The sequence below is a fragment of the Cherax quadricarinatus genome, chromosome 68 (genome assembly GCF_038502225.1).
Source record: "Cherax quadricarinatus isolate ZL_2023a chromosome 68, ASM3850222v1, whole genome shotgun sequence".
Taxonomy (NCBI): Eukaryota; Metazoa; Arthropoda; class Malacostraca; order Decapoda; family Parastacidae; genus Cherax; species Cherax quadricarinatus.
In genome coordinates this window covers 18,346,997-18,371,434 of record NC_091359.1, presented here as the reverse complement: position 1 = coordinate 18,371,434, position 24,438 = coordinate 18,346,997, and the positions used below count along the sequence as shown (strand labels likewise).

General features: G+C 40.2%; 1 protein-coding gene across 1 annotated transcript; it reads left to right on the top strand.

The window, feature by feature from the left end:
• Window positions 1-15,105: 15,105 nt before the first annotated feature.
• Window positions 15,106-24,192, top strand: Trissin (trissin). The gene is made up of 3 exons (XM_053789431.2): window positions 15,106-15,271; window positions 22,281-22,440; window positions 23,470-24,192. The coding sequence occupies exons 1-3, from the start codon at window positions 15,247-15,249 to the stop codon at window positions 23,885-23,887; spliced, it is 603 nt and encodes a 200-aa protein (XP_053645406.1). The 5' UTR covers window positions 15,106-15,246; the 3' UTR covers window positions 23,888-24,192.
• The last annotated feature ends 246 nt before the right edge of the window (window positions 24,193-24,438 follow it).

Sequence of the window (24,438 nt, the reverse complement as noted above, 5' to 3'; positions counted from 1 at the left end):
CAGGCACCCATATGCTGCAGCAGTTAACTGGTTAATGTGTGCCTCCAGAGACGTGCTCGGTGTTATGGTCACCCCAAGCTCTTTCTCCTTGAGTGAGGTTTGTAGTCTTTGTCCACCTAGCCTATACTCTGTCTGCGGTCTTCTTGGCCCTTACCCAACCTTCATGACTTTGCATTTGGCGGGGTTGAATTCGAGAAGCCAGTTTCTGGACCACGTGCCCAGTCTGTCCAAGTCTCTCTGTAGTCCTGCCTGATCCTCATCCGATTTAATTCTTCTCATCAACTTCACATCATCTGCCAACTGGGACACTTTAGAGTCCATCCCTTCCATCATGTCATTCACATATATCAAAAATAGCACTGGTCCTAGGACTGACCCCTGTGGGACCCCGCTCGTCACAGGCGCCCACTGTGATACCTCTTCACGTACCATGACTCGTTGTTGCCTCCCTGTCAGGTATTCCCTCATCCTTTGCAGTGCCCTCCCTGTTATTTGTGCCTGATCCTCCAGCTCCTGCACTAATCTCTTGTGAGGAACAGTGTCGAAGGCCTTCATGCAGCCCAGGAAAATGCAATCCACCCATTCCCCTCTCTCTCGTGTCTTACTTCTGTTACCTTATGATAAAACTCCAGAAGGTTTGTGACACAGGATTTGCCTTCCTTGAATCCATGCTGGTTGTCATTAATAATCTTGTTCCATTCCAGGTGCTCTACCATTCTCCTCCTGTTAATCTTCTCCATGACTTTGCATACTATACACGTCAGAGACACAGGTCTGTAGTTTAGTGCCTCGTTTCTGTCTCCTTTCTTAAAAATGGGGACTACATTTGCCGTCTTCCATATCTTAGGTAGCTGCCCAGTTTCAAGGGATGTATTGAAGATTGTGGTTAGGGACACGCACAGCATCTCTGCTCCTTCTCTAAGGACCCATGGGGAGATGTTGTCCGGTCCCATCGCCTTTGAGGTATCAAGGTCACTTAGCAGCTTCTGCACCTCCTCCTCAGTTGTTTATATGTCATCAAACACTTGTTGGTATATTACCTGATGGTGTTCCTCTCTGCCCTGTCTTCCCAGAATCCTTATGTCTCTACTGTAAAAACTTACTTAAATCTCCTCTTTAGCTCTTCACATACCTCCTGATCGTTTCTTGTGAGTTCTCCACCTTCTGTCCTCAGTCTGATCACCTGGTCTTTGACTGTTGTCCTCCTCCTGATGTGGCTATACAACAGTTTCGGGTCAGTCTTGACTTTCAGTGCTCTGTTATTTTCACATTGTCGCTGGGCCTCCCTCCTTACCTGTGCATACTCGTTCCTGGCTCTGAGACTAATCTCCCTATTTTCATTTGTTCTTCGCCTTTCTGTACTTTTTCCATTCTCTATTGCACTTAGTTTTTGCCTCCTTACACCGTCGGATAAACCAGGGGCTCGTTCTGGTCTTCCCATTATTTCTGTTTCCCTTGGGAATAAACCTTTCCTGTGCCTCCTTGCATTTTGTTGTTACGTATTCCATCATTTCATTTACTGACTTTCCTACCAGTTCTCTGTCCCACTGAACCTCCTGCAGGAAGTTCCTCAAACCTATGTAGTCCCCTCTTTAATAGTCTGGATTTTCCCATTCAACTCCTGTTGCTCTCTCCACTTGCAGCTCTACTATGTATTCAAAGCACAGAACCACGTGGTCACTAACTCCTAGGGGACTCTCATATGTGATGTCCTCAATGTCTGAACTGTCCAGGGTGAACCCAAGGTCCAATCTTGCTGGTTCAATCTCCCCTCTCACTCTGGTAGTGTCCTTAACATGTTGGTGCATGAGGTTTTCCAGTACCAGTGTGTGTGTGTGTGTGTGTGTGTGTGTGTGTGTGTGTGTGTGTGTGTGTGTGTGTGTGTGTGTGTGTGTGTGTGTGTGTGTGTGTGTGTGTGTGTGTGTGTGTGTGTGTGTGTCTGTGTGTGTCTGTGTGTGTGTGTGTGTGTGTGTGTGTGTGTGTGTGTGTGTGTGTGTGTGTGTGTGTGTGTGTATGTGTGTGTGTTTATATTCATGGTGTCTCGTTTTTTCTTGGACCCTAGAGACGAACCACTGGCCTCCACGTGGCAGGGTCTGGTAACTCAGGGAAAACGATGAGGCTGACAGTAGTAGCAAATTTTATATATTGGGAGTTGACACAGTTACTTTTTGTTGACGATACTGTGCTTTTGGGAGATTCTAAAGAGAAGCTGCAAAGGTTAGTGGGCGAGTTTGGGAGAGTGTGTAAAGGTAGAAAGTTGAAAGTGAACATAGATAAGAGTAAGGTGATGAGGGTATCAAATGATTTAGATAAAGAAAAATTAAATATCACATAGGAGAGAGGGAGTATGGGAGAAGTGAATGTTTTCAGATATTTGGGAGTTGACGTGTCAGCGGATGGGTTTATGAAGGATGAGGTTAACCATAGAACTGATGAAGGGGAAAAGGTGAGTGGTTCATTGAGGTATCTGTGGAGACAAAAAAACATTATCCATGGAGGCAAAGAAGGGAATGTATGAAAGTATAGTGGTACCAACACTCTTATATGGGTGTGAAGCTTGGGTTGTAAATGCTGCAGCGAGGAGGCAGCTGGAGGCAGTGGACATGTCCTGTCTAAGGGCAATGTGTGGTGTAAATATTATGCAGAGAATTCGGAGTGTGGAAATTAGGCGTGGAGTTACTAAAAGTATTAGTCAGAGGGCTGAAGAGGGGTTGTTGAGGTGGTTTGGTCATTTAGAGAGAATGGATCAAAGTAGAATGACTTGGAGAGCGTATAAATCTGTAGGAGAAGGAAGGCAGGGTAGGGGTCGTCCTCGAAAAGGTTGGAGGGAGGGGGGTAAAAGAGGTTGTGTGGGTGGGGGGCTTGGACTTCCAGCTAGCGTGAGTGAGCGTGTTGGATAGAAGTGAATGGAGATGAATGGTTTTTGGGACCTGACGAGCTGTTGGAGTGTGAGCAGGGTAATATTTAGTGAAGGGATTCAGGGAAACCGGTTAGCCGGACTTGAGTCCTGGAAATGGGAAGTACAATGCCTGCACTTCAGAGGAGGGGTTTGGGATATTGACAGTTTGGAGGAACTAATGAACTGCCGTATGCGAGCGCCTCTGAAAAAACAGTGATTATGTATGATTGATAGTGAAAGTGTTCAATGATAATGAAGGTTTTTTGTTTCTTTTTGTGTTACCCTGCTTCGGTGGGAAATGGCCGACGTGTTATATATATATATATATATATATATATAGTAGGTTGGTAGACAGCAACCGCCCAGGGAGGTACTACCGTCCTGCCAAGTGAGTGTAAAACGAAAGCCTGTAATTGTTTTACATGATGGTAGGATTGCTGGTGTCCTTTTTTCTGTCTCATGAACATGCAAGATTTCAGGTACGTCTTGCTACTTCTACTTACACTTAGGTCACACTACACATACATGTACAAGCACATATATACACACCCCTCTGGGTTTTCTTCTATTTTCTTTCTAGTTCTTATTCTTGTTTATTTCCTCTTATCTCCATGGGGAAGTGGAACAGAATTCTTCCTCCGTAAGCCATGCGTGTTGTAAGAGGCAACTAAAATGCCGGGAGCAAGGGGCTAGTAACCTCTTCTCCTGTATATATTACTAAATGTAAAAGGAGAAACTTTCGTTTTTCCTTTTGGGCCACCCCGCCTCGGTGGGATACGGCCGGTGTGTTGAAAGAAAGAATATATATACGTATATATATACATATATATATACATATATATATATATACATATATATATATATATATATATATATATATATATATATATACATTATATTTATATATATATAAATATATATATATACATACATATATATATATATACATATATATATATATATATATATATATATATATATATATATATATATATATATGTCGTGCCGAATAGGCAGAACTTGCGATCTTGGCTTAAATAGCAACGCTCATCTTGCCATATAGGTTAGTTAGATTATTATGTTTATTATGCACCCTATACCCATCCTGTGGGCGGTAGTCACCCCATACCCATCCTGTGGGCGGTAGTCAAAAGATTACAGAGGTACATAATGGGTCCAGGGACTGGACTCAAAGTTTTGATAGCTGAGCAAGTTACAGAGGTAATGAATTCACAATTTACAAAGGTAATGAACTCACAAATTACAAAGGTAATGAACTCCAGGTAGGTCTAGTCACAATCATGACAAGTTACAAAGGTATTTACAGATTACAGAGGTACACAATGGGTCCAGGGACCGGGCTCCAAAGTTTGGATAGCTGAACTAGGTACAAAGGTAATGAACTCACAAGTTATAAAGGTAATGAACTCACAAGTTACAAAGGTAATGAATACTGTAAGAATGGTTACTTACGTTTATACATGGCTACAATCATGAAAAAATTATAGAATAATGAGCAATTCACACTTCCACACCCGGTCACAACTGTAATGAGTTATTGGTGCAAATATTGATTGTTGAGTCACACACACACACACACACACACACACACACACACACACACACACACACACACACACACACACACACACACACACACAGTATAACACCGTGAGTATAACACCGAGCATGTCTCCGGAAGCAACACATCAATCAGATAACTGCTGCAGCATATGGGCGCCTGGCAAACCTGAGAACAGCATTCCGATACCTTAGTAAGGAATCATTCAAGACACTGTACACCGTGTATGTCAGGCCCATACTGGAGTATGCAGCACCTGTTTGGAACCCGCACTTGATAAAGCACGTCAAGAAACTAGAGAAAGTACAAAGGTTTGCGACAAGGTTAGTTCCAGAGCTAAGGGGAATGTCCTATGAGGAAAGATTAAGGGAAATCGGCCTGACCACACTGGAGGACAGGAGGGTCAGGGGAGACATGATATCGACATATAAAATACTGCGTGGAATAGACAAGGTGGACAAAGACAGGATGTTCAAGGGAGGGGACACAGAAACAAGAGGCCACAATTGGAAGTTGAAGACACAAATGAGTCAGAGAGATAGTAGGAAGTATTTCTTCAGTCATAGAGTTGTAAGGCAGTGGAATAGCCTAGAAAATGACGTAGTGGAGGCAGGAACCATACACAGTTTTAAGACGAGGTTTGATAAAGCTCATGGAGCGGGGAGAGAGAGGGCCTAGTAGCAACCGGTGAGGAGGCGGGGCCAGGAGCTAGGACTCGACCCCTGCAACCACAAATAGGTGAGTACAAATAGGTGAGTACACACACACACACACACTCATACACACACATACACAAACTCATACACACACACGCACACACACTCATACACACACACACACACACACACACACACACACACACACACACACACACACACACACACACACACACACACACACACACACACTCATACACACACACATAAGTGAAAATTTGTGTATGCAATAATTTCACCAAAATCATTCTAAACCTAACGAAAAAAATATATTTCATTGTGTTTGTTTAGTATTAAATTATTGTAAACGTATTTAAAATATATTTAGTTGGGTTAGGCTAAAATAAATTGCTCTTCTTAAAATAAGGTTACGTAAGTTTTCTAAGATTCTTTTGATGCAAAATTAAAAATTTTTACATTAACATTAATGAAAAAAATATATCTTTAAACGTATAAGAGAAAATTTCATAATGGAATGAATTTTAAATGAGTTCTTGCTAATTGACCAGTTTTACATATTCGGCACGACATATATATATATATATATATATATATATATATATATATATATATATATATATATATATATATATATATATATATATATATATATATATATATATATATATAATAAGCGTGTATGCACCTGGAGAAGAGAGGAATGCAGAGGAGAGAGAGAGATTTTGGGAGATGTTAAGTGAATGTATAGGAGCCTTTGAACCAAGTGAGAGAGTAATTGTGGTAGGGGACCTGAATGCTAAAGTAGGAGAAACTTTTAGAGAGGCTGTGGTAGGTAAATTTGGGGTGCCAGGTGTAAATGATAATGGGAGCCCTTTGATTGAACTTTGTATAGAAAGGGGTTTAGTTATAGGTAATACATATCTTAAGAAAAAGAGGATAAATAAGTATACAAGATATGATGTAGGGCGAAATGACAGTAGTTTGTTGTATTATGTATTGGTAGATAAAAGACTGTTGAGTAGACTTCAGGATGTACATGTTTATAGAGGGGCCACAGATATATCAGATCACTTTCTAGTTGTAGCTACAGTGAGAGTAAAAGGTAGATGGGATACAAGGAGAATAGAAGCATCAGGGAAGAGAGAGGTGAAGGTTTATAAACTAAAAGAGGAGGCAGTTAGGGTAAGATATAAACAGCTATTGGAGGATAGATGGGCTAATGAGAGCATAGACAATGGGGTCGAAGAGGTATGGGGTAGGTTTAAAAATGTAGTGTTAGAGTGTTAAGCAGAAGTTTGTGGTTACAGGAAAGTGGGTGCGGGAGGGAAGAGGAGCGATTGGTGGAATGATGATGTGAAGAGAGTAGTAAGGGAGAAAAAGTTAGCATATGAGAAGTTTTTACAAAGTAGAAGTGATGCAAAGAGGGAAGAGTATATGGAGAAAAAGAGAGAGGTTAAGAGAGTGGTGAAACAATGTAAAAAGAGAGCAAATGAGAGAGTGGGTGAGATGTTATCAACAAATTTTGTTGAAAATAAGAAAAAGTTTTGAAGTGAGATTAACAAGTTAAGGAAGCCTAGAGAACAAATGGATTTGTCAGTTAAAAATAGAAGAGGAGAGTTATTAAATGGAGAGTTAGAGGTATTGGGAAGATGGAGGGAATATTTTGAGGAATTGTTAAATGTTGATGAAGATAGGGAAGCTGTGGTTTCGTGTATAGGGCAAGGAGGAATAACATCTTGTAGGAGTGAGGAAGAGTCAGTTGTGAGTGTGGGGGAAGTTCGTGAGACAGTAGGTAAAATGAAAGGGGGTAAAGCAGCTGAGATTGATGGGATAAAGATAGAAATGTTAAAAGCAGGTGAGGATATAGTTTTGGAGTGGTTGGTGCAATTATTTAATAAATGTATGGAAGAGGGTAAGGTACCTAGGGATTGGCAGAGAGCGTGCATAGTTCCTTTGTATAAAGGCAAAGGGGACAAAAGAGAGTGCAAAAATTATAAGGGGATAAGTCTGTTGAGTATACCTGGTAAAGTGTATGGTAGAGTTATTATTGAAAGAATTAAGAGTAAGACGGAGAATAGGACAGCAGATGAACAAGGAGGCTTTAGGAAAGGTAGGGGGTGTGTGGACCAGGTGTTTACCGTGAAACATATAAGTGAACAGTATTTAGATAAGGCTAAAGAGGTCTTTGTGGCATTTATGGATTTGGAAAAGGCGTATGACAGGGTGGATAGGGGGGCAATGTGATAGATGTTGCAGGTGTATGGTGTAGGAGGTAGGTTACTAAAAGCAGTGAAGAGTTTTTACGAGGATAGTGAGGCTCAAGTTAGAGTATGTAGGAAAGAGGGGAAATCATTTCCCAGTAAAAGTAGGCCTTAGACAAGGATGTGTGATGTCACCGTGGTTGTTTAATATATTTATAGATGGTGTTGTAAGAGAAGTAAATGCGAGGGTCTTGGCAAGAGGCGTGGAGTTAAAGGATAAAGAATCACACATAAAGTGGGAGTTGTCACAGTTGCTCTTTGCTGATGACACTGTGCTCTTGGGAGATTCTGAAGAGAAGTTGCAGAGATTGGTGGATGAATTTGGTAGGGTGTGCAAAAGAAGAAAATTAAAAGTGAATACAGGAAAGAATAAGGTTATGAGGATAACAAAAAGATTAGGTGATGAAAGATTGGATATCAGATTGGAGGGAGAGAGTATGGAGGAGGTGAATGTATTCAGATATTTGGGAGTGGACGTGTCAGCGGATGGGTCTATGAAAGATGAGGTGAATCATAGAATTGATGAGGGGAAAAGGGTGAGTGGTGTACTTAGGAGTCTGTGGAGACAAAGAACTTTGTCCTTGGAGGCAAAAAGGGGAATGTATGAGAGTATAGTTTTACCAACGCTCTTATATGGGTGTGAAGCATGGGTGATGAATGTTGCAGCGAGGAGAAGGCTGGAGGCAGTGGAGATGTCATGTCTGAGGGCAATGTGTGGTGTGAATATAATGCAGAGAATTCGTAGTTTGGAAGTTAGGAGGAGGTGCAGGATTATCAAAACTGTTGTCCAGAGGGCTGAGGAAGGGTTGTTGAGGTGGTTCGGACATGTAGAGAGAATGGAGCGAAACAGAGTAACTTCAAGAGTGTATCAGTCTGTAGTGGAAGGAAGGCGGGGTAGGGGTCGGCCTAGGAAAGGTTGGAGGGAGGGGGTAAAGGAGGTTTTGTGTGCGAGGGGCTTGGACTTCCAGCAGGCATGCGTGAGCGTGTTTGATAGGAGTGAATGGAGACAAATGGTTTTTAATACTTGACGTGCTGTTGGAGTGTGAGCAAAGTAACATTTATGAAGGGGTTCAGGGAAACTGGCAGGCTGGACTTGAGTCCTGGAGATGGGAAGTACAGTGTCTGCACTCTGAAGGAGGGGTGTTAATGTTGCAGTTTAAAAACTGTAGTGTAAAGCACCCTTCTGGCAAGACAGTGATGGAGTGAATGATGGTGAAAGTTTTTCTTTTTCGGGCCACCCTGCCTTGGTGGGAATCGGCCAGTGTGTTAATATATATATATATATATATATATATATATATATATATATATATATATATATATATATATATATATATATATATATATATATATATATATATATATATATATATATATATATATATATATATATATATATATATTTATAGTTTATAGTTTTCCCTTGTTTAATCGTTGTCAAACTGGCGGCGTTGAAGCATGACTAACATTCTTAATTATCCTCAAACACTGCATGAAGGAAAAAATTAATTTATTAGTGGGAAAACTAAATCTTACTCCCCGAAGACAATTGTCCAGTTAAACTATATCTTCAATATGGAACTAAGAACTGAAAACTTACTTCTGGTCAAATTTCAGTTTCCTCAACGTTGTTTGAGCATGAAAGATATATGCAGTGTGTGCACGTCTCTGGCAAGACAGTGATGGAGTGAATGATGATGGAAGTGCTTCTTCTTTATTCGGGTCATCCTGCCTAGGTGGAAGACGGCCCATGTGCTAATAAAAATATCTCTCATTGTGTATATATATACACAGTGAATTTACTTTAATCCCTATTTAATTCCTATTTTAGGGCTGGAAATATTCCCCGGCTCCTCCATCCTTCATACTCACTTACTTTACAATCGATTTATTTTTTTTTGTAAAGAATTTGTGCTGCAGTTGAAGCTCCTGGGTGTCAACACATTAGAAAATGTTCAACTATACTGCACAATGTTCAACTATACTGCACAATGTTCAACTATACTGCACAATGTTCAACTATAATGCACAATGTTCAACTATACTGCACAATGTTCAACTATAATGCACAATGTTCAACTATAATGCACAATGTTCAAATATAATGCACAATGTTCAACTATAATGCACAATGTTCAACTATACTGCACAATGTTCAACTATACTGCACAATGTTCAACTATACTGTACAATGTTCAACTATAATGCACAATGTTCAAATATAATGCACAATGTTCAACTATAATGCACAATGTTCAACTATACTGCACAATGTTCAGCTATAATGCACAATGTTCAACTATAATGCACAATTACCTGGAGTTTACCTGGAGAGAGTTCCGGGGGTCAACGCCCCCGCGGCCCGGTCTGAGACCAGGCCTCCTGGTGGATCAGAGCCTGATCAACCAGGCTGTTGCTGCTGGCTGCACGCAAACCAACATACGAGCCACAGCCCGGCTGATCCGGAACTGACTTTAGGTGCTTGTCCAGTGCCAGCTTGAAGACTGCCAGGGGTCTGTTGGTAATCCCCCTTATGTGTGCTGGGAGGCAGTTGAACAGTCTCGGGCCCCTGACACTTATTGTATGGTCTCTTAACGTGCTAGTGACACCCCTGCTTTTCATTGGGGGGATGGTGCATCGTCTGCCAAGTCTTTTGCTTTCGTAGTGGGTGATTTTCGTGTGTAAGTTCGGTACTAGTCCCTCTAGGATTTTCCAGGTGTATATAATCATGTATCTCTCCCTCCTGCGTTCCAGGGAATACAGGTTTAGGAACCTCAAGCGCTCCCAATAATTGAGGTGTTTTATCTCCGTTATGCGCGCCGTGAAAGTTCTCTGTACATTTTCTAGGTCGGCAATTTCACCTGCCTTGAAAGGTGCTGTTGTTCAACTATAATGCACAATGTTCAACTATACTGCACAATGTTCAACTATAATGCACAATGTTCAACTATAATGCACAATGTTCAACTATAATGCACAATGTTCAACTATAATGCATAATGTTCAACTATAATGCACAATGTTCAACTATAATGCATAATGTTCAACTATAATGCACAATGTTCAACTATAATGCACAATGTTCAACTATACTGCACAATGTTCAACTTAATGCACAGTGTTCAACTATAATGCATAATGTTCAACTATAATGCACAATGTTCAACTATAATACACAATGTTCAACTATACTGCACAATGTTCAACTATAATGCACAATGTTCAACTATAATACACAATGTTCAACTATACTGCACAATGTTCAACTATAATGCACAATGTTCAACTATAATACACAATGTTGAACTATACTGCACAATGTTCAACTATAATGCACAATGTTCAACTATAATGCACAATGTTCAACTATAATACACAATGTTCAACTATAATGCACAATGTTCAACTATAATGCACAATGTTCAACTATAATGCACAATGTTCAACTATAATGCACAGTGTTCAACTATAATGCACAATGTTCAACTATAATGCACAATGTTGAAGTTATTGGTCTTACCTGCTGTGTTTAAATTATAACTATATATAATGAACACTTAGCTGATAAATGACAGCAAATCGTCTACACAGCCGCCCCTGCAGACGAGGTCTAGAAGCTGTCGAAACCATCACAACATTGGGCTGTCAAGAGATACAATTTGTAAGTATAAATTACCCCTAGGGGGTGTTATGTCAGCATATTTCATTCGATGATGGCTGACGAAATACCTACTTCTTTGGACTCAAAAGTCCACACCTTACTGCCGATTATAGGTTGATTACAAACTCCTTGTGACTCAAGAATTGCGCAATCCCCCGATCTACAAGAAATTCGTAACATAGCTTGCTCTTTGTAACGTGAGCTATGGTGTTCTCAACACCTTCGACAGGTATCGGTGACTTGATAGAAGCTGAAGTGTCCTTGGATGTCCACGTCTTCCATTGTCTAGGAAACGCACACTGGTACACTATGTTCCACAAGATTTGTCTTTATTGTTCACAATGTATCACAAGAGAAGCTGATCACACTTCTCTTATGTTTATTGTGTTTGAGACACTTTGTTCACACTAACGCACAGATCAGTGTTCTTTGCTGGTTATCCTGGCGTCAGTGTCACTCTCTCTAGAGTCAAAGTTAATCTGGCGATGCCACACCGCCCCAAGCCGTCACTGTCCTAATACACAAAAAAACGCTGACCTAGTACCTTGCATCCTTGTCACCTCCTCGATGAAGCAAAGCAGAATGTTTGTTTCTTGCTGTCTTAAGCATAGACAACAATGTACACTATCTTTACTATGGTAATAAAGTGGGAGCAGGATTTTCCTTAATTGTCCTGCTAAAGTAAGAATGTACTGTCTCTTATAAAAATACAATTTGCAACACCGCTGCAAGGAGCAGAGGTCACTTGACTACGTGGCATAGCATCTGTGATCAATTATTCACTCTAGCAGTAAACAAGACGCTCGCCCCTTCTGAGAGGGCTTGGCCCCTCAGGGCTGAAAAGGGCTGAAGGGGCTGAAAGGGCTGAAGGGGCTGAAAGGGCTGAAGGGGGCTGATACCCCCCTCCTGGAGAAAATTTCTCCACACACAATGTTCAACTATAATGCACATTGTTCAACTATAATGCACATTGTTCAACTATAATGCACATTGTTCAACTATAATGCACATTGTTCAACTATAATGCACATTGTTCAACTATAATGCACATTGTTCAACTATAATGCACATTGTTCAACTATAATGCACATTGTTCAACTATAGTGCACAATGTTCAACTATAATGCACAATGTTCAACTATAATGCACAATGTTCAACTATAATGCACAATGTTCAACTATAATGCACAATGTTCAACTATAATAAACAATGTTCAACTATAATACACAATGTTCAACTATAATGCACAATGTTCAACTATAATGCACAATGTTCAACTATAATGCACAATGTTCAACTATACTGCACAATGTTCAACTATAATACACAATGTTCAACTATAATGCACAATGTTCAACTATAATGCACAATGTTCAACTATAATACACAATGTTCAACTATAATACACAATGTTCAACTATAATACACAATGTTCAACTATAATACACAATGTTCAACTATAATGCACAATGTTCAACTATAATGCACAATGTTCAACTATAATACACAATGTTCAACTATAATGCACAATGTTCAACTATAATACACAATGTTCAACTATAATACACAATGTTCAACTATAATACACAATGTTCAACTATAATACACAATGTTCAACTATAATACACAATGTTCAACTATACTGCACAATGTTCAACTATAATACACAATGTTCAACTATAATGCACAATGTTCAACTATAATGCACAATGTTCAACTATAATGCACAATGTTCAACTATACTGCACAATGTTCAACTATACTGCACAATGTTCAACTATAATGCACAATGTTCAACTATGATGCACAATGTTCAACTATAATGCACAGTGTTCAACTATAATGCACAATGTTCAACTATACTGCACAATGTTCAACTATAATGCACAATGTTCAACTATAATGCACAATGTTCAACTATACTGCACAATGTTCAACTATACTGCACAATGTTCAACTATAATGCACAATGTTCAACTATACTGCACAATGTTCAACTATAATGCACAATGTTCAACTATAATGCACAATGTTCAACTATAATGCACAATGTTCAACTATAATGCACAATGTTCAACTATAATGCACAATGTTCAACTATAATGCACAATGTTCAACTATAATGCACAATGTTCAACTATAATGCACAATGTTCAACTATAATGCACAATGTTCAACTATAATGCACAATGTTCAACTATACTGCATAATGTTCAACTATACTGCATAATGTTCAACTATAATGCACAATGTTCAACTATAATGCACAATGTTCAACTATAATGCACAATGTTCAACTATAATGCACAATGTTCAACTATACTGCACAATGTTCAACTATAATGCACAATGTTCAACTATAATGCACAATGTTCAACTATACTGCACAATGTTCAACTATACTGCACAATGTTCAACTATAATGCACAATGTTCAACTATACTGCACAATGTTCAACTATAATGCACAATGTTCAACTATAATGCACAATGTTCAACTATAATACACAATGTTCAACTATAATGCACATTGTTCAACTATAATACACAATGTTCAACTATAATGCACAATGTTCAACTATAATGCACAATGTTCAACTATAATGCACAATAAAGGGTCGAAGAAAGTTTTCCTCAAACATTGAACATTTGTTTGTTATATAAACAATATCTGGTTAATGTGTTCATCACATCTGTGAACTCAGTGCAAAAAAATAAAATAAAAATACGTTATGTACACAAACCTAAATCAAAAATTAACTTAATAAGAGATTAGTGGTCAAGAGCTGACATATAGATCTTTATTTTTTATCCTCTCTTGGTAATTCCTGGAAAAAAACATATATAGGAGAAACAGGTAGATGTTTCAGTATTATTTATAGTAGTATTATAGTAGTGATAAACCTGGAAGGGCCATGTGGAGTCAGATGTTTGAATAAACGGGTTTATAAACATGAGGGATGTTAGAACAGATGTCTAGTCAGGTGTACCACTCATACCACCAAACAGATTTTGATAATTGCCAATCATTCATTGAAAAACTTTTTACAACCCATTCACCATTAGGTATATATATATATATATATATATATATATATATATATATATATATATATATATATATATATATATATATATATATATATATATAATATATATATATATATATATATATATATATATATATATATATATATATATATATATATATATATATATATATATATATTAAGATATATATATTGGTATATATTCTGTACCAAAAGAACCTCAAAAAGCTTACTTAATTAACCTTATTATAACAAGCGTAATTTTATTTAGCCTAATCCAACTATACATATTTTAGATAAGTTTACAATTATTTAATAATAAACAAACACAATGAAATATATTTTTTTGGTTAAGTTCATAATAATTTTTGCGAAATTATTGCAAACACAAATTTTCGCTTGCCTTATTCGGCTGTACCACCCACAGCTTTGTAAAAGGTTATCAATATCTGCTGTGACAAACAATTAGCATATTTGTGCAGGAGGCACCTCTCCACGTCCTTGGGGAAGCCGCAGATAGTCTTCATGTGGACTGAATAACCCAGAGGACGGCACTGAAGGTTGTTTTTTGAGTCTTGCTGAACGACTGAGTTCTTCTGCACCAGGTAAACAGAGACCATTGTACCTCCTGGCTCTGATTGGCTCTTGCCTCAATGACGTCATCAGAACATTCGACTATGATTGGCTGAAAAGTTGACAGGAAAAAAAAAATAAAAATACCAAAATTAGTTATATTTTTAAATACATTATTTATTTTGGTTATGCAGGAATTAAACAAATAATCGAGCCTAAATATATTTCATTTAAGATCACAATATGCCAATATTTTCCTAAAAATGTCAGGGAAAAATATGCAAAGTCGCCATGACCCTCGGGATGGAGTCATCAGCCAATCAGCGGGCGGGAGGTGCGCGGATCAGGCCTTAAAAGAGAGTTGCGCTCAAAATAGGTCCCAGTCCTTCTTGTCAAGACGCAGACCTCAGAGGCCCACCCAGGCCAGACCACGCCACCAGTCCCAGACTCCAAGATGTGTTGGTAGAGGCAGCAGGAGAGACAGGTGTCAACGTCTAGTATAAATCCAGCTCAGTTGTAGGATTCGTGTTCCAGCTGAAAGATATGCATTACCTTTCTATATTTCTTGGTAAGTAAACTTAGTTAAATACATCATGTCGTCAGTCAGGTAGATACAGTAACATCCGTCACATCCACGTCATATTACTGCCAGTTAGAGTAGGATTGTGATTGTGTACAAGCCTCAGCAGGTGACAGAGGCAGCGAGCCCAGGATGAGAGGCACATACAACTGCATAAGATTTTTTTCTTATAATGTCTCTCAGGATAATTTTATCGAGTTATTATAACTTGATAAAGCTGTCCTCGAGTGCAAGTCCTATAAACAAAGAATACTTAACTGACAATAACCCAAGAGGGTTAACCCAGGATAACTCTTGAAAGACAAGCAGTATGGCTCATTTCCACTGCTTTCGTTAGTTCCACCACTAAGATACGATGCGCACTAGCATAGTGAACCATTTGGTACCTGTTTACTGTTAGGTGAATAGGATCAGCGTTCAGAACCTTGTTCTTAAATCCCACCTCACTGAGGGTTCAGCTTAATGTCCCCTCGATTTATAAACCAGCTAATAACCCTCGTGTTCTCATTCACATATTTCTACAGTAATATTACATAGAACATAAAGTTAAATGCTTCGCTCAACCACGTACATCATTCTCAGTGGTTCCTCTTAACACTTGATAAGTTTACACAGTGCTGATGTAATTCCCTCTATTGTTGGGGGTCTGGAAGGCTGCCAGACCTTACGTTTCATTAATTTCGCTGATTCGAGTTTAGATGGGCTTTTTACAGAGCATTTTCTTGGTAAAATCAGAGATTTAGCTGATAGAGAGTTGAATCTCGCACTTTTAGTTTTGTTTGTCAGCCGAGATGGATTTTTTCCTGGTTTGCTGTTATTTTCCCTCCGATTGCTGCGATATATCCAGCATTCACTCTTGAAATCACATAACTTCCTTCCTTCCTTTCTTCCTTCCTATTAATAACATATTTGTCAGTGATTTCGTCTTCCTGTTAATAGTGATAAAAAATCTGCCTATTTTTTTCAGCATTTTCTTCACCTAAAATCATTGACCATCACGCCTCCTTTTTCTTCCCTATCAGCCGACGAAGACAATTGTGTTGCAACTCAGACCTCTGCAACACAATTGTCCTCAAATATTTGTTAAGTTATATCATGAATTAAGTAAAGATCCTGGACTTCACCTTACGAAACAGACAAACCAAATGTGATAGTAATTATGTACAATGTAAATTACAGGGGAAAAATAAACATGATATTAGAAGACAGGGGAGCTGACGCGCCTCTTAATTATATATATATATATATATATATATATATATATATATATATATATATATATATATATATATATATATATATATATATATAAAATATATAGGGAGGTACCACCTCTAAAACTGTTATAGGGACCCTCATCCTCAGGGAAAAGAATATATATATATATATATATATATATATATATTAGCAAACAGGAGAGCTTAACAATGCTTAACAAGCCACGAGGGGATAGAAATCTATTGCACAAGATATGTCATACTCTGGTGTGTCGTTACTGTCACACGGTCCGGTGCTTTACGCTTCTGCCTTCCCTCAAAATATTCCTCCCGCTAACTGTTGTTAGTCTTGCAACATTGCATAGCTCCTGACGACGCATGAGAATGTGAAAGATCTTGTGCTAAAAATTTCCATTTCCTCGTGGCTTGTTCTGCATATATATATTATGTAGGAAGTATTTAGATTTTTTCCTGTTTTATTTTCATGTTTGTGGTGCAAAATCTTTTATTAACAATGGATATTTATTATTTTATGTATACCTGGAGAATACCTATACCTGGAGTATACCTGGAGAATACCTATACCTGGAGTATACCTGGAGAATACCTATACCTGGAGTATACCTGGAGAATACCTATACCTGGAGTATACCTGGAGAATACCTATACCTGGAGTATACCTGGAGAATACATGTAAAGTATGTTTATACAGCTTCCTTAGTATTTTTCTATGAATTATCAGCAGTCTCCCAGGAATGTTGCCTCATTCAGAACACATTTCTCCATCTGGTGTAAAAGTTACAGCTGACTTAGTGTCTTAGAGCTGATCACTGCCTTTAAATTCTAATATAATATCCCTTTGATCTAAGTTAACGACCCTTAATTCTAGGTTATCTACCTTTATATCTACTGTAACTTAACGATCCTTATATCTAACTTAGCGACTTTTAGATTGAAGCTAACTCTATTATATTAACTTACAATCTCTTGGGCCTATCTTAACCCCTGGATCTAACTCAGCAACCCTTAGATCTAAGCCACCGATCCTCAAAGCTAACCTAGCGATCCCTGGATCTTAGATCTAACCTTCTTGACATTACCTCATCTAAGTAATTTATTACTTTGTCTCTCTCCTGTGTTATTCTTGTTTAATTTGTTTATAATCTGTTTGAACCTATCCCCTGTTTCAATGTGTGTGTGTGTGTGTGTGTGTGTGTGTGTGTGTGTGTGTGTGTGTGTGTGTGTGTGTGTGTGTGTGTGTGTGTGTGTGTGTGTGTGTGTGTGTACTCGCCTAATTATGGTTGCAGGGGTCGATTCGTAGCTTTTGGCCCAGCCTCTTCGCTAGTCGTTACTAGGTCCACTTTCTTCCTGCTCCAAAAGCTTTATGGTACCTCTTCTTAAAGGTATGTATGGATCCTGCCTCCACTACATCACCCTCCAGATTGTTCCACTTCCTGACAACTCTAAGACTGAAGAAATACTTCATTATATCCCTGTGACTCTTTTGAATTGTCAACATACCATCTCTGAAGCATTCTGTCACTATCCACCTTGTCAATTCCTCTCAGTATTTTGTGTCGTTATCATGTCCCCACTATCCTTCCTGCCCTCCAGTATCGTCAGGTTGATTCGCTTAACCTCTCCTCATAGGACATACCCCTTAGCTTTGGGACTAGTCTTGTCGCAAACCTTTGCGCTTTGTCTAATTTCTTAATGTGTTTGACCAGGTGTTGGTTCCATACTGGTGCTGCATACTAGAATATATAGGCTTGGCATACACAGTGTATTGTTTTGACTGACTCCTTATTCAAGTGTCGAAATGCTATTCTTAGGTTTGTCAGGCGCCCATATGCTACAGCAGTTATTTGGTTGATGTGCGCCTCAGGAGATATGCTCAGTATGACACTCACCCTAAGATCCTTTACCTTGAGTGAGGTTTGCAGCCTTTGGCCTCGCTAGTATGTACTCCGTCTGCGGTCTTCTTTGACCTTTCCCAGGCTTCTTGACTTTGCAGTTGGTGGGTATTAAAATTCAGGAGGCAGTGTTGGACCAGGCATGCAGCTTGTCCAGATCCCTTTCTGTGTGTATGTGTGTGTACTCACCTAATTCACCTAATTGTGGTTGCATGGGTCGAGATTCAGCTCCTGGCCCCGCCTCTTCACTGACCGCTATTGGGTCCTCCCTCTCCTTGCTCCATGAGCTTTATCATACCTCGTCTTAAAACTATACATAGTTCCTGCCTCCGGTACATCGCTTGCCAGACTATTCCACTTCCTAACAACTCTGTAGCTAAAGAAATGCTTCCTAACATCCCTTTGACTCATCTGAGTCTTCAGCTTCTAATTGTGACCCCTTGTTTCTGTGTCCCATCTCTGGAACATCTTGTCTCTGTCCACCTTGTCTATGTGTGTGTGTGTGTACTCATCTAACTGTACTCACCTAATTGTGGTTGAAAGGGTCGATTCATAGCTCCTGGCCCCGCCTCTTCACTGGTCGCTACCAGATCCACTCTCTCCCTGCTCCATGAGCTTTATCATACCTCTTCTTAAATCTGCGTATGGAACTTGCCTCCACTACATCACTTCCCTGACTATTCCACTTCCTTACAACTCTATGGCTGAAGAAATACTTCCTAACATCCCTGTGACACATCTAAGTCTTCAGCTTCTAATTGTGACCAATTGTTGCTATATCCCATCTCTGGAACATCCTATCCCTATCCACCTTGTCAATTCCTCTCGGCATTTTATATTTCGTTGTCATGTCCCCTCTGTCCTCCAGCGTTGTCAGGTCGATTTCCCAAAACCTCTCGTAAAAGAGGTTTTGGGTGTGTGTGTGTCTCTGGTAACCCCCAAACAATTTGATTATATGGAGGTGATCCCTTTGCGTCCTGCCTGGCCAGCTCAAATGGATTGCATGGTCACCTGTGTGAGGGCGGAATGTATCTCTTTTTCTCCGCGCGCTCCTGCACTCACCTAGTTGTACTCACCTAGTTGAGGTTTTAGGGGTCGAGTCCAAGCTCCTGTCCCCGCCTCTTCACTGGTCGCTACTAGGTCACTCTCCCTGAATCATGAGTTTTATCATACCTCTGCTTAAAGCTATGTATGGATCCTGCCTCCACTACATCGCTTCCCAAACTATTCCACTTCCTGACTACTCTGTGGCTGAAGAAATACTTCCTAACATCCCTGTGATTCATCTGTGTCTTCAACTTCCAACTGTGTCCCCTTGTTGCTGTGTCCCATCTCTGGAACATCCTGTCTTTGTCACCGCGTGTGTGAGTGTGCGTGCGTGCGTGTGTGTGTTAGTTACCATTTTGTCCTAGGCACATGTCGATTAGACACTAGGCCTGTTGTGTGTACTCACCTATTTATACTCACCTATTTGTGGTTGCAGGGGTCGAGTCCTAGCTCCTGGCCCCGCCTCTTCACCGGTTGCTACTAGGCCCTCTCTCTCCCCGCTCCATGAGCTTTATCAAACCTCGTCTTAAAACTGTGTATGGTTCCTGCCTCCACTACGTCATTTTCTAGGCTATTCCACTGCCTTACAACTCTATGACTGAAGAAATACTTCCTACTATCTCTCTGACTCATTTGTGTCTTCAACTTCCAATTGTGGCCTCTTGTTTCTGTGTCCCCTCCCTGGAACATCCTGTCTTTGTCCACCTTGTCTATTCCACGCAGTATTTTATATGTCGTTATCATGTCTCCCCTGACCCTCCTGTCCTCCAGTGTCGTCAGGCAGATTTCCCTTAATCTTTCTTCATAGGACATTCCCCTTAGCTCTGGAACTAACCTTGTCGCAAACCTTTGTACTTTCTCTAGTTTCTTGACGTGCTTTATCAAGTGCGGGCTCCTGGTCCCGCATTCTGTAGCACTGCCCAATGGCTCACCTGACTCTTCAGCTTCCACCTGTGTCCTCTTGATCCTGGTCCTCTTAATTCAGTCTGTTTTTTTTATCTCTGTCGACTCCTTTCAACTACTTTTGTTGCATTCCTCTTAGTTGTGATTCGCGCGCGCACACATATACACATACAAACACACACACACACACACACCTGGTCAAGTACGTCAAGAAATTAGAGAAAGTGCAAAGGTTTGCAACGAGACTAGTTCCAGAGCTAAGAGGAATGTCCTGTGAAGAAAGGTTAAGGGAAATCGGCCTGACGACACTGGGGGACAAGAGGGTTAGGGGAGACATGATAACGGCATACAAAATACTGGGAGGAATTGACAGGGTGGACAGAGACAGGATGTTCCAGAGATGAGACACAGAAACAAGGGGTCACAATTTGAAGTTGAAGACCCAGATGAATCAGAGGGATGTTAGGAAGTATTTCTTCAGTCATAGAGTTGTCAGGAAATGGAATAGTCTGGCAAGTGATGTAGTGGAGGCAGGAACCATACATAGTTTTAAGACGAGGTATGATAAAGCTCATGGAGCAGGGAGAGAGAGGACCTAGTAGCGATCAGTGAAGAGACAGGGTTATGAATCGACCCCTGCAACGAAGAGGTGAGTACACTCACTCACACATATACATATATATATACATTTGTACATACACACACACACACACACATGGGCGAAGGATCATGAAAGTAGAGACACAGGAGAGGAAATACTTGATAAATTAGACACATGTGCATCTCTAGGGTATCTTTATTAAGGAAACGTTTCGCCACACAGTGGCTTCATCAGTCCATACACAGGAGAAACTTGAAGAACAGGAGGAGAATGAGGTAATCAGTCCCTCAACCTTGAGTCGATGTGGTCAGTCCATCAATCTTGAATAGAATACGGCATATGAGCGGAGTAGCTTATAAACCGTAGGCAGGAGAGGTGCAGCAGTCGTAGGTGGTGTCACATTTGTTCAATGTGGAAGTAGGTCGTGCCCAAGAATTAGGCAAGCGAAGAATTCCCAAGTATTAAGATCCCAAGAAGTTGCAGTGTCTGACAGGATTGTAGATGAATAGTTCACAGAACCGACACGTTGATAAATTAGACATCTACAATCCTGTCAGACACTGCAACTTCTTGGGATCTTAATACTTGGGAATTCTTCGCTTGCCTAACCCTTGGGCACGACCTACTTCCACATTGAACAAATGTGACACCACCTATGACTGCTGCACCTCTCCTGCCTACGGTTTATAAGCTGCTTCTCCGCTCATATGCCGTATTCTATTCAAGATTGATGGACTGACCACATCGACTCAAGGTTGAGGGACTGATTACCTCATTCTCCTCCTGTTCTTCAAGTTTCTCCTGTGTATGGACTGATGAAGCCATTGTGTGGCAAAACGTTTCCTTAATACAGATACCCTAGAGATGCACATGTGTCTAATTTATCAACGTGTCGGTTCTGTGAACCATTCATCTACAAGAGGAAATACTTATTCAGTCTGAATGTTGTAAGTAAATTTGGTATGACCTACATGATGAAGTGGTAGAAGCAAACTTAATACACAGTTTGAAGAGTAGGTATAATACGTCCCACAAGGCCAGGGAACATTAAATCTGGTAACTCGACATCCACAAATATAAATCGATGAGTACATGCGCGCGCACGAGCATGTACTCACCGTTCAAAGCATTATCAAATCCGTACACATACACATACATATTTTACACAGTTTGTATGCTTGTATGCATAGAATTCATACGTATATACCCAGGTATTCATGGGCATAATCTTGTAAGTTGGGCTATTCCAGCATGTGTCAATAGTATACATATTTCTTAGCTTTAGGCCTAATGATTTTCTTTTTTTCCCTTGACAGCGTGGGCGGTGGTGGTGGGTGGTACACGGGCGTGGAGCAGCAGCGAGGTGTCTTGTGCATCATGTGGCTCTGAATGCCAGTCAGCCTGTGGCACCCGCAACTTCCGTGCCTGTTGTTTCAACTTCCAGCGCCGCCGGCGGAGCGACTCTCTGGCTCACAGGTAAGTCCCGCCCTAACAGACTTAAAGTTATACAAGAATTTACTATATTACTGTGGCATTTTTACCTATTAAGACATGTTGAACGGACAGTGTGACCTGATAGTCCTCACAACGATGTGCCGGTCGTTTGTTCATGTGGTATCAGTATGTAATAGTGGGAGTACTGTCTCCCAAACGCCGGGTCACCAACTGGACAAGACCCGAGCTGGGACAGTACTGGCGAACCTCATCCAATTTAATGTCTCCTAAACCCGACAACTGTAGGAAGAAGATGGCCAGAATACTAAACGTAGTTTGATAGATAAAATATTAGCTGTGGTCCAACACGGACCAACGTGGTTGAGGAGATAGTGAGAACAGAAAAATAGTCCAAATATGGACTATTTCTCATTAGGAAATCGGGAAATCCTGAATAGCTGACTGAACGACTGAATCTATATGTTCATTATCTTGAACTTCGGCATGTCCAGAGGCCCAACAAAATACAACTTCTTTAATAGCCTGCAACTTACTCTGGTACTCCGGAACAACTACGAATAACTAGGCGGACATAGTCGTAACGCGTATGATAGCAGCGAGAGTAGCGTATAATTCTTCTGTGAAAATACTAGCCGATTCTAATAAATGACCTGATAACTCGTACAGGTAAAACAGCAGCATATTTGACACCACCGGAGATTTAGAACCATCAGTGGACACTGCAGTAGCATGACACTCTGAAGGTTATGATGAGACATTAAGATACATTGTTGAGGTTATGATGAGACATTAAGATACATTGTTGAGGTTATGATGAGACATTAAGATACATTGTTGAGGTTATGATGAAACATTAAGATGCATTGTTGAGGTTATGATGAAACATTAAGATACATAACAGAGGTTATGCAAAGGCACTGATATATTTGACAGAAGTTCTGAGAGTGCCTAGAACACGTGACTGGGATGATCATTACAGTTATGTGACTTGTATTCTTCTTCCCAGTTAAATAATGACTTTAAGACTGATATGCACTTTTATCTTTGCAGCAGCACCAGCATGACCGAGGCTGACTACTTAGGGCTACAAGGCCTATTGAAGCCTGGAGTAAGCTCCACCAGGGACTCTCATCTCTCACAGGTTCTACGTTCACTCTCCCGCACCCTGGATGGTTCTGCACCTGATCCTCTCTTCTATAAGGACCCTTCGGAGTCTCTATCCTCCGTCCTGGCTTCGCTGATGCAGGAGTCCAATGAGGAGGAGGAGGAGGAGTCTGATCTAGCAACCTCGCGAGGTGATACAGATGGTCATGTCAACAGTGGTGGATATAGTGGCACTTTTGGGGACGACTCTGCACTCTCCCGGCTGGTGGCTCTGGCGCTCCATCGCCCTCCACCGGCACTTCACCAGCGCCAACAAACTCTCCATAAACGGTATTCTTCGTCGCCGACAAACATAAGAAAATAAGACCGTCTTTATGGCTTCTATGGTATTATTTCTACATATACAAGGCTCCTCTTACCCCGTCCTGACCTGGTTTGACCTGTCCTGTGCCCCCACTGGAGGCTGCTTCTGCTGAATGATTCCTCTACTCTGCTATGACCTAACCACAGCCAGGTCATGACCCTTTGTAGCATATTACAACCATCGTTGGTGCTAAGAATAATATATTTGTATTAAAACACTTTATGAGACCGCACATTATTAATGTCTGTGCAGCTAAAATAACGAACCATGTAAAGGAGGAAGACCATAAACTGTCGCGAATATAAATATGAAATAAAAGTTTGTTGGAAATAAGTTTCTTTTTCCTAAGTAGCAAGTATAAAACTCGGGTGTCTTCGTCAGCACTGTTCTTATGACTCAGGTATCTTCGTCAACACTGTTCTTATGACTCAGGTATCTTCGTCAACACTGTTCTTATGACTCAGGTATCTTCGTCAACACTGTTTTTATGACTCAGGTATCTTCGTCAAAACTGCTCTTATGACTCAGGTATCTTCGTCAACACTGTTCTT

What these genes read in the sequence shown, in the direction of transcription:
- Trissin (XM_053789431.2), top strand. Translation starts at nt 15,247, where the DNA reads ATGCATTACCTTTCTATATTTCTTG. An exon ending in TTACCTTTCTATATTTCTTG is followed by an intron (nt 15,272 to 22,280) that starts GTAAGTAAACTT and finishes TTCCCTTGACAG; the next exon opens with CGTGGGCGGTGGTGGTGGGT. An exon ending in AGCGACTCTCTGGCTCACAG is followed by an intron (nt 22,441 to 23,469) that starts GTAAGTCCCGCC and finishes TTATCTTTGCAG; the next exon opens with CAGCACCAGCATGACCGAGG.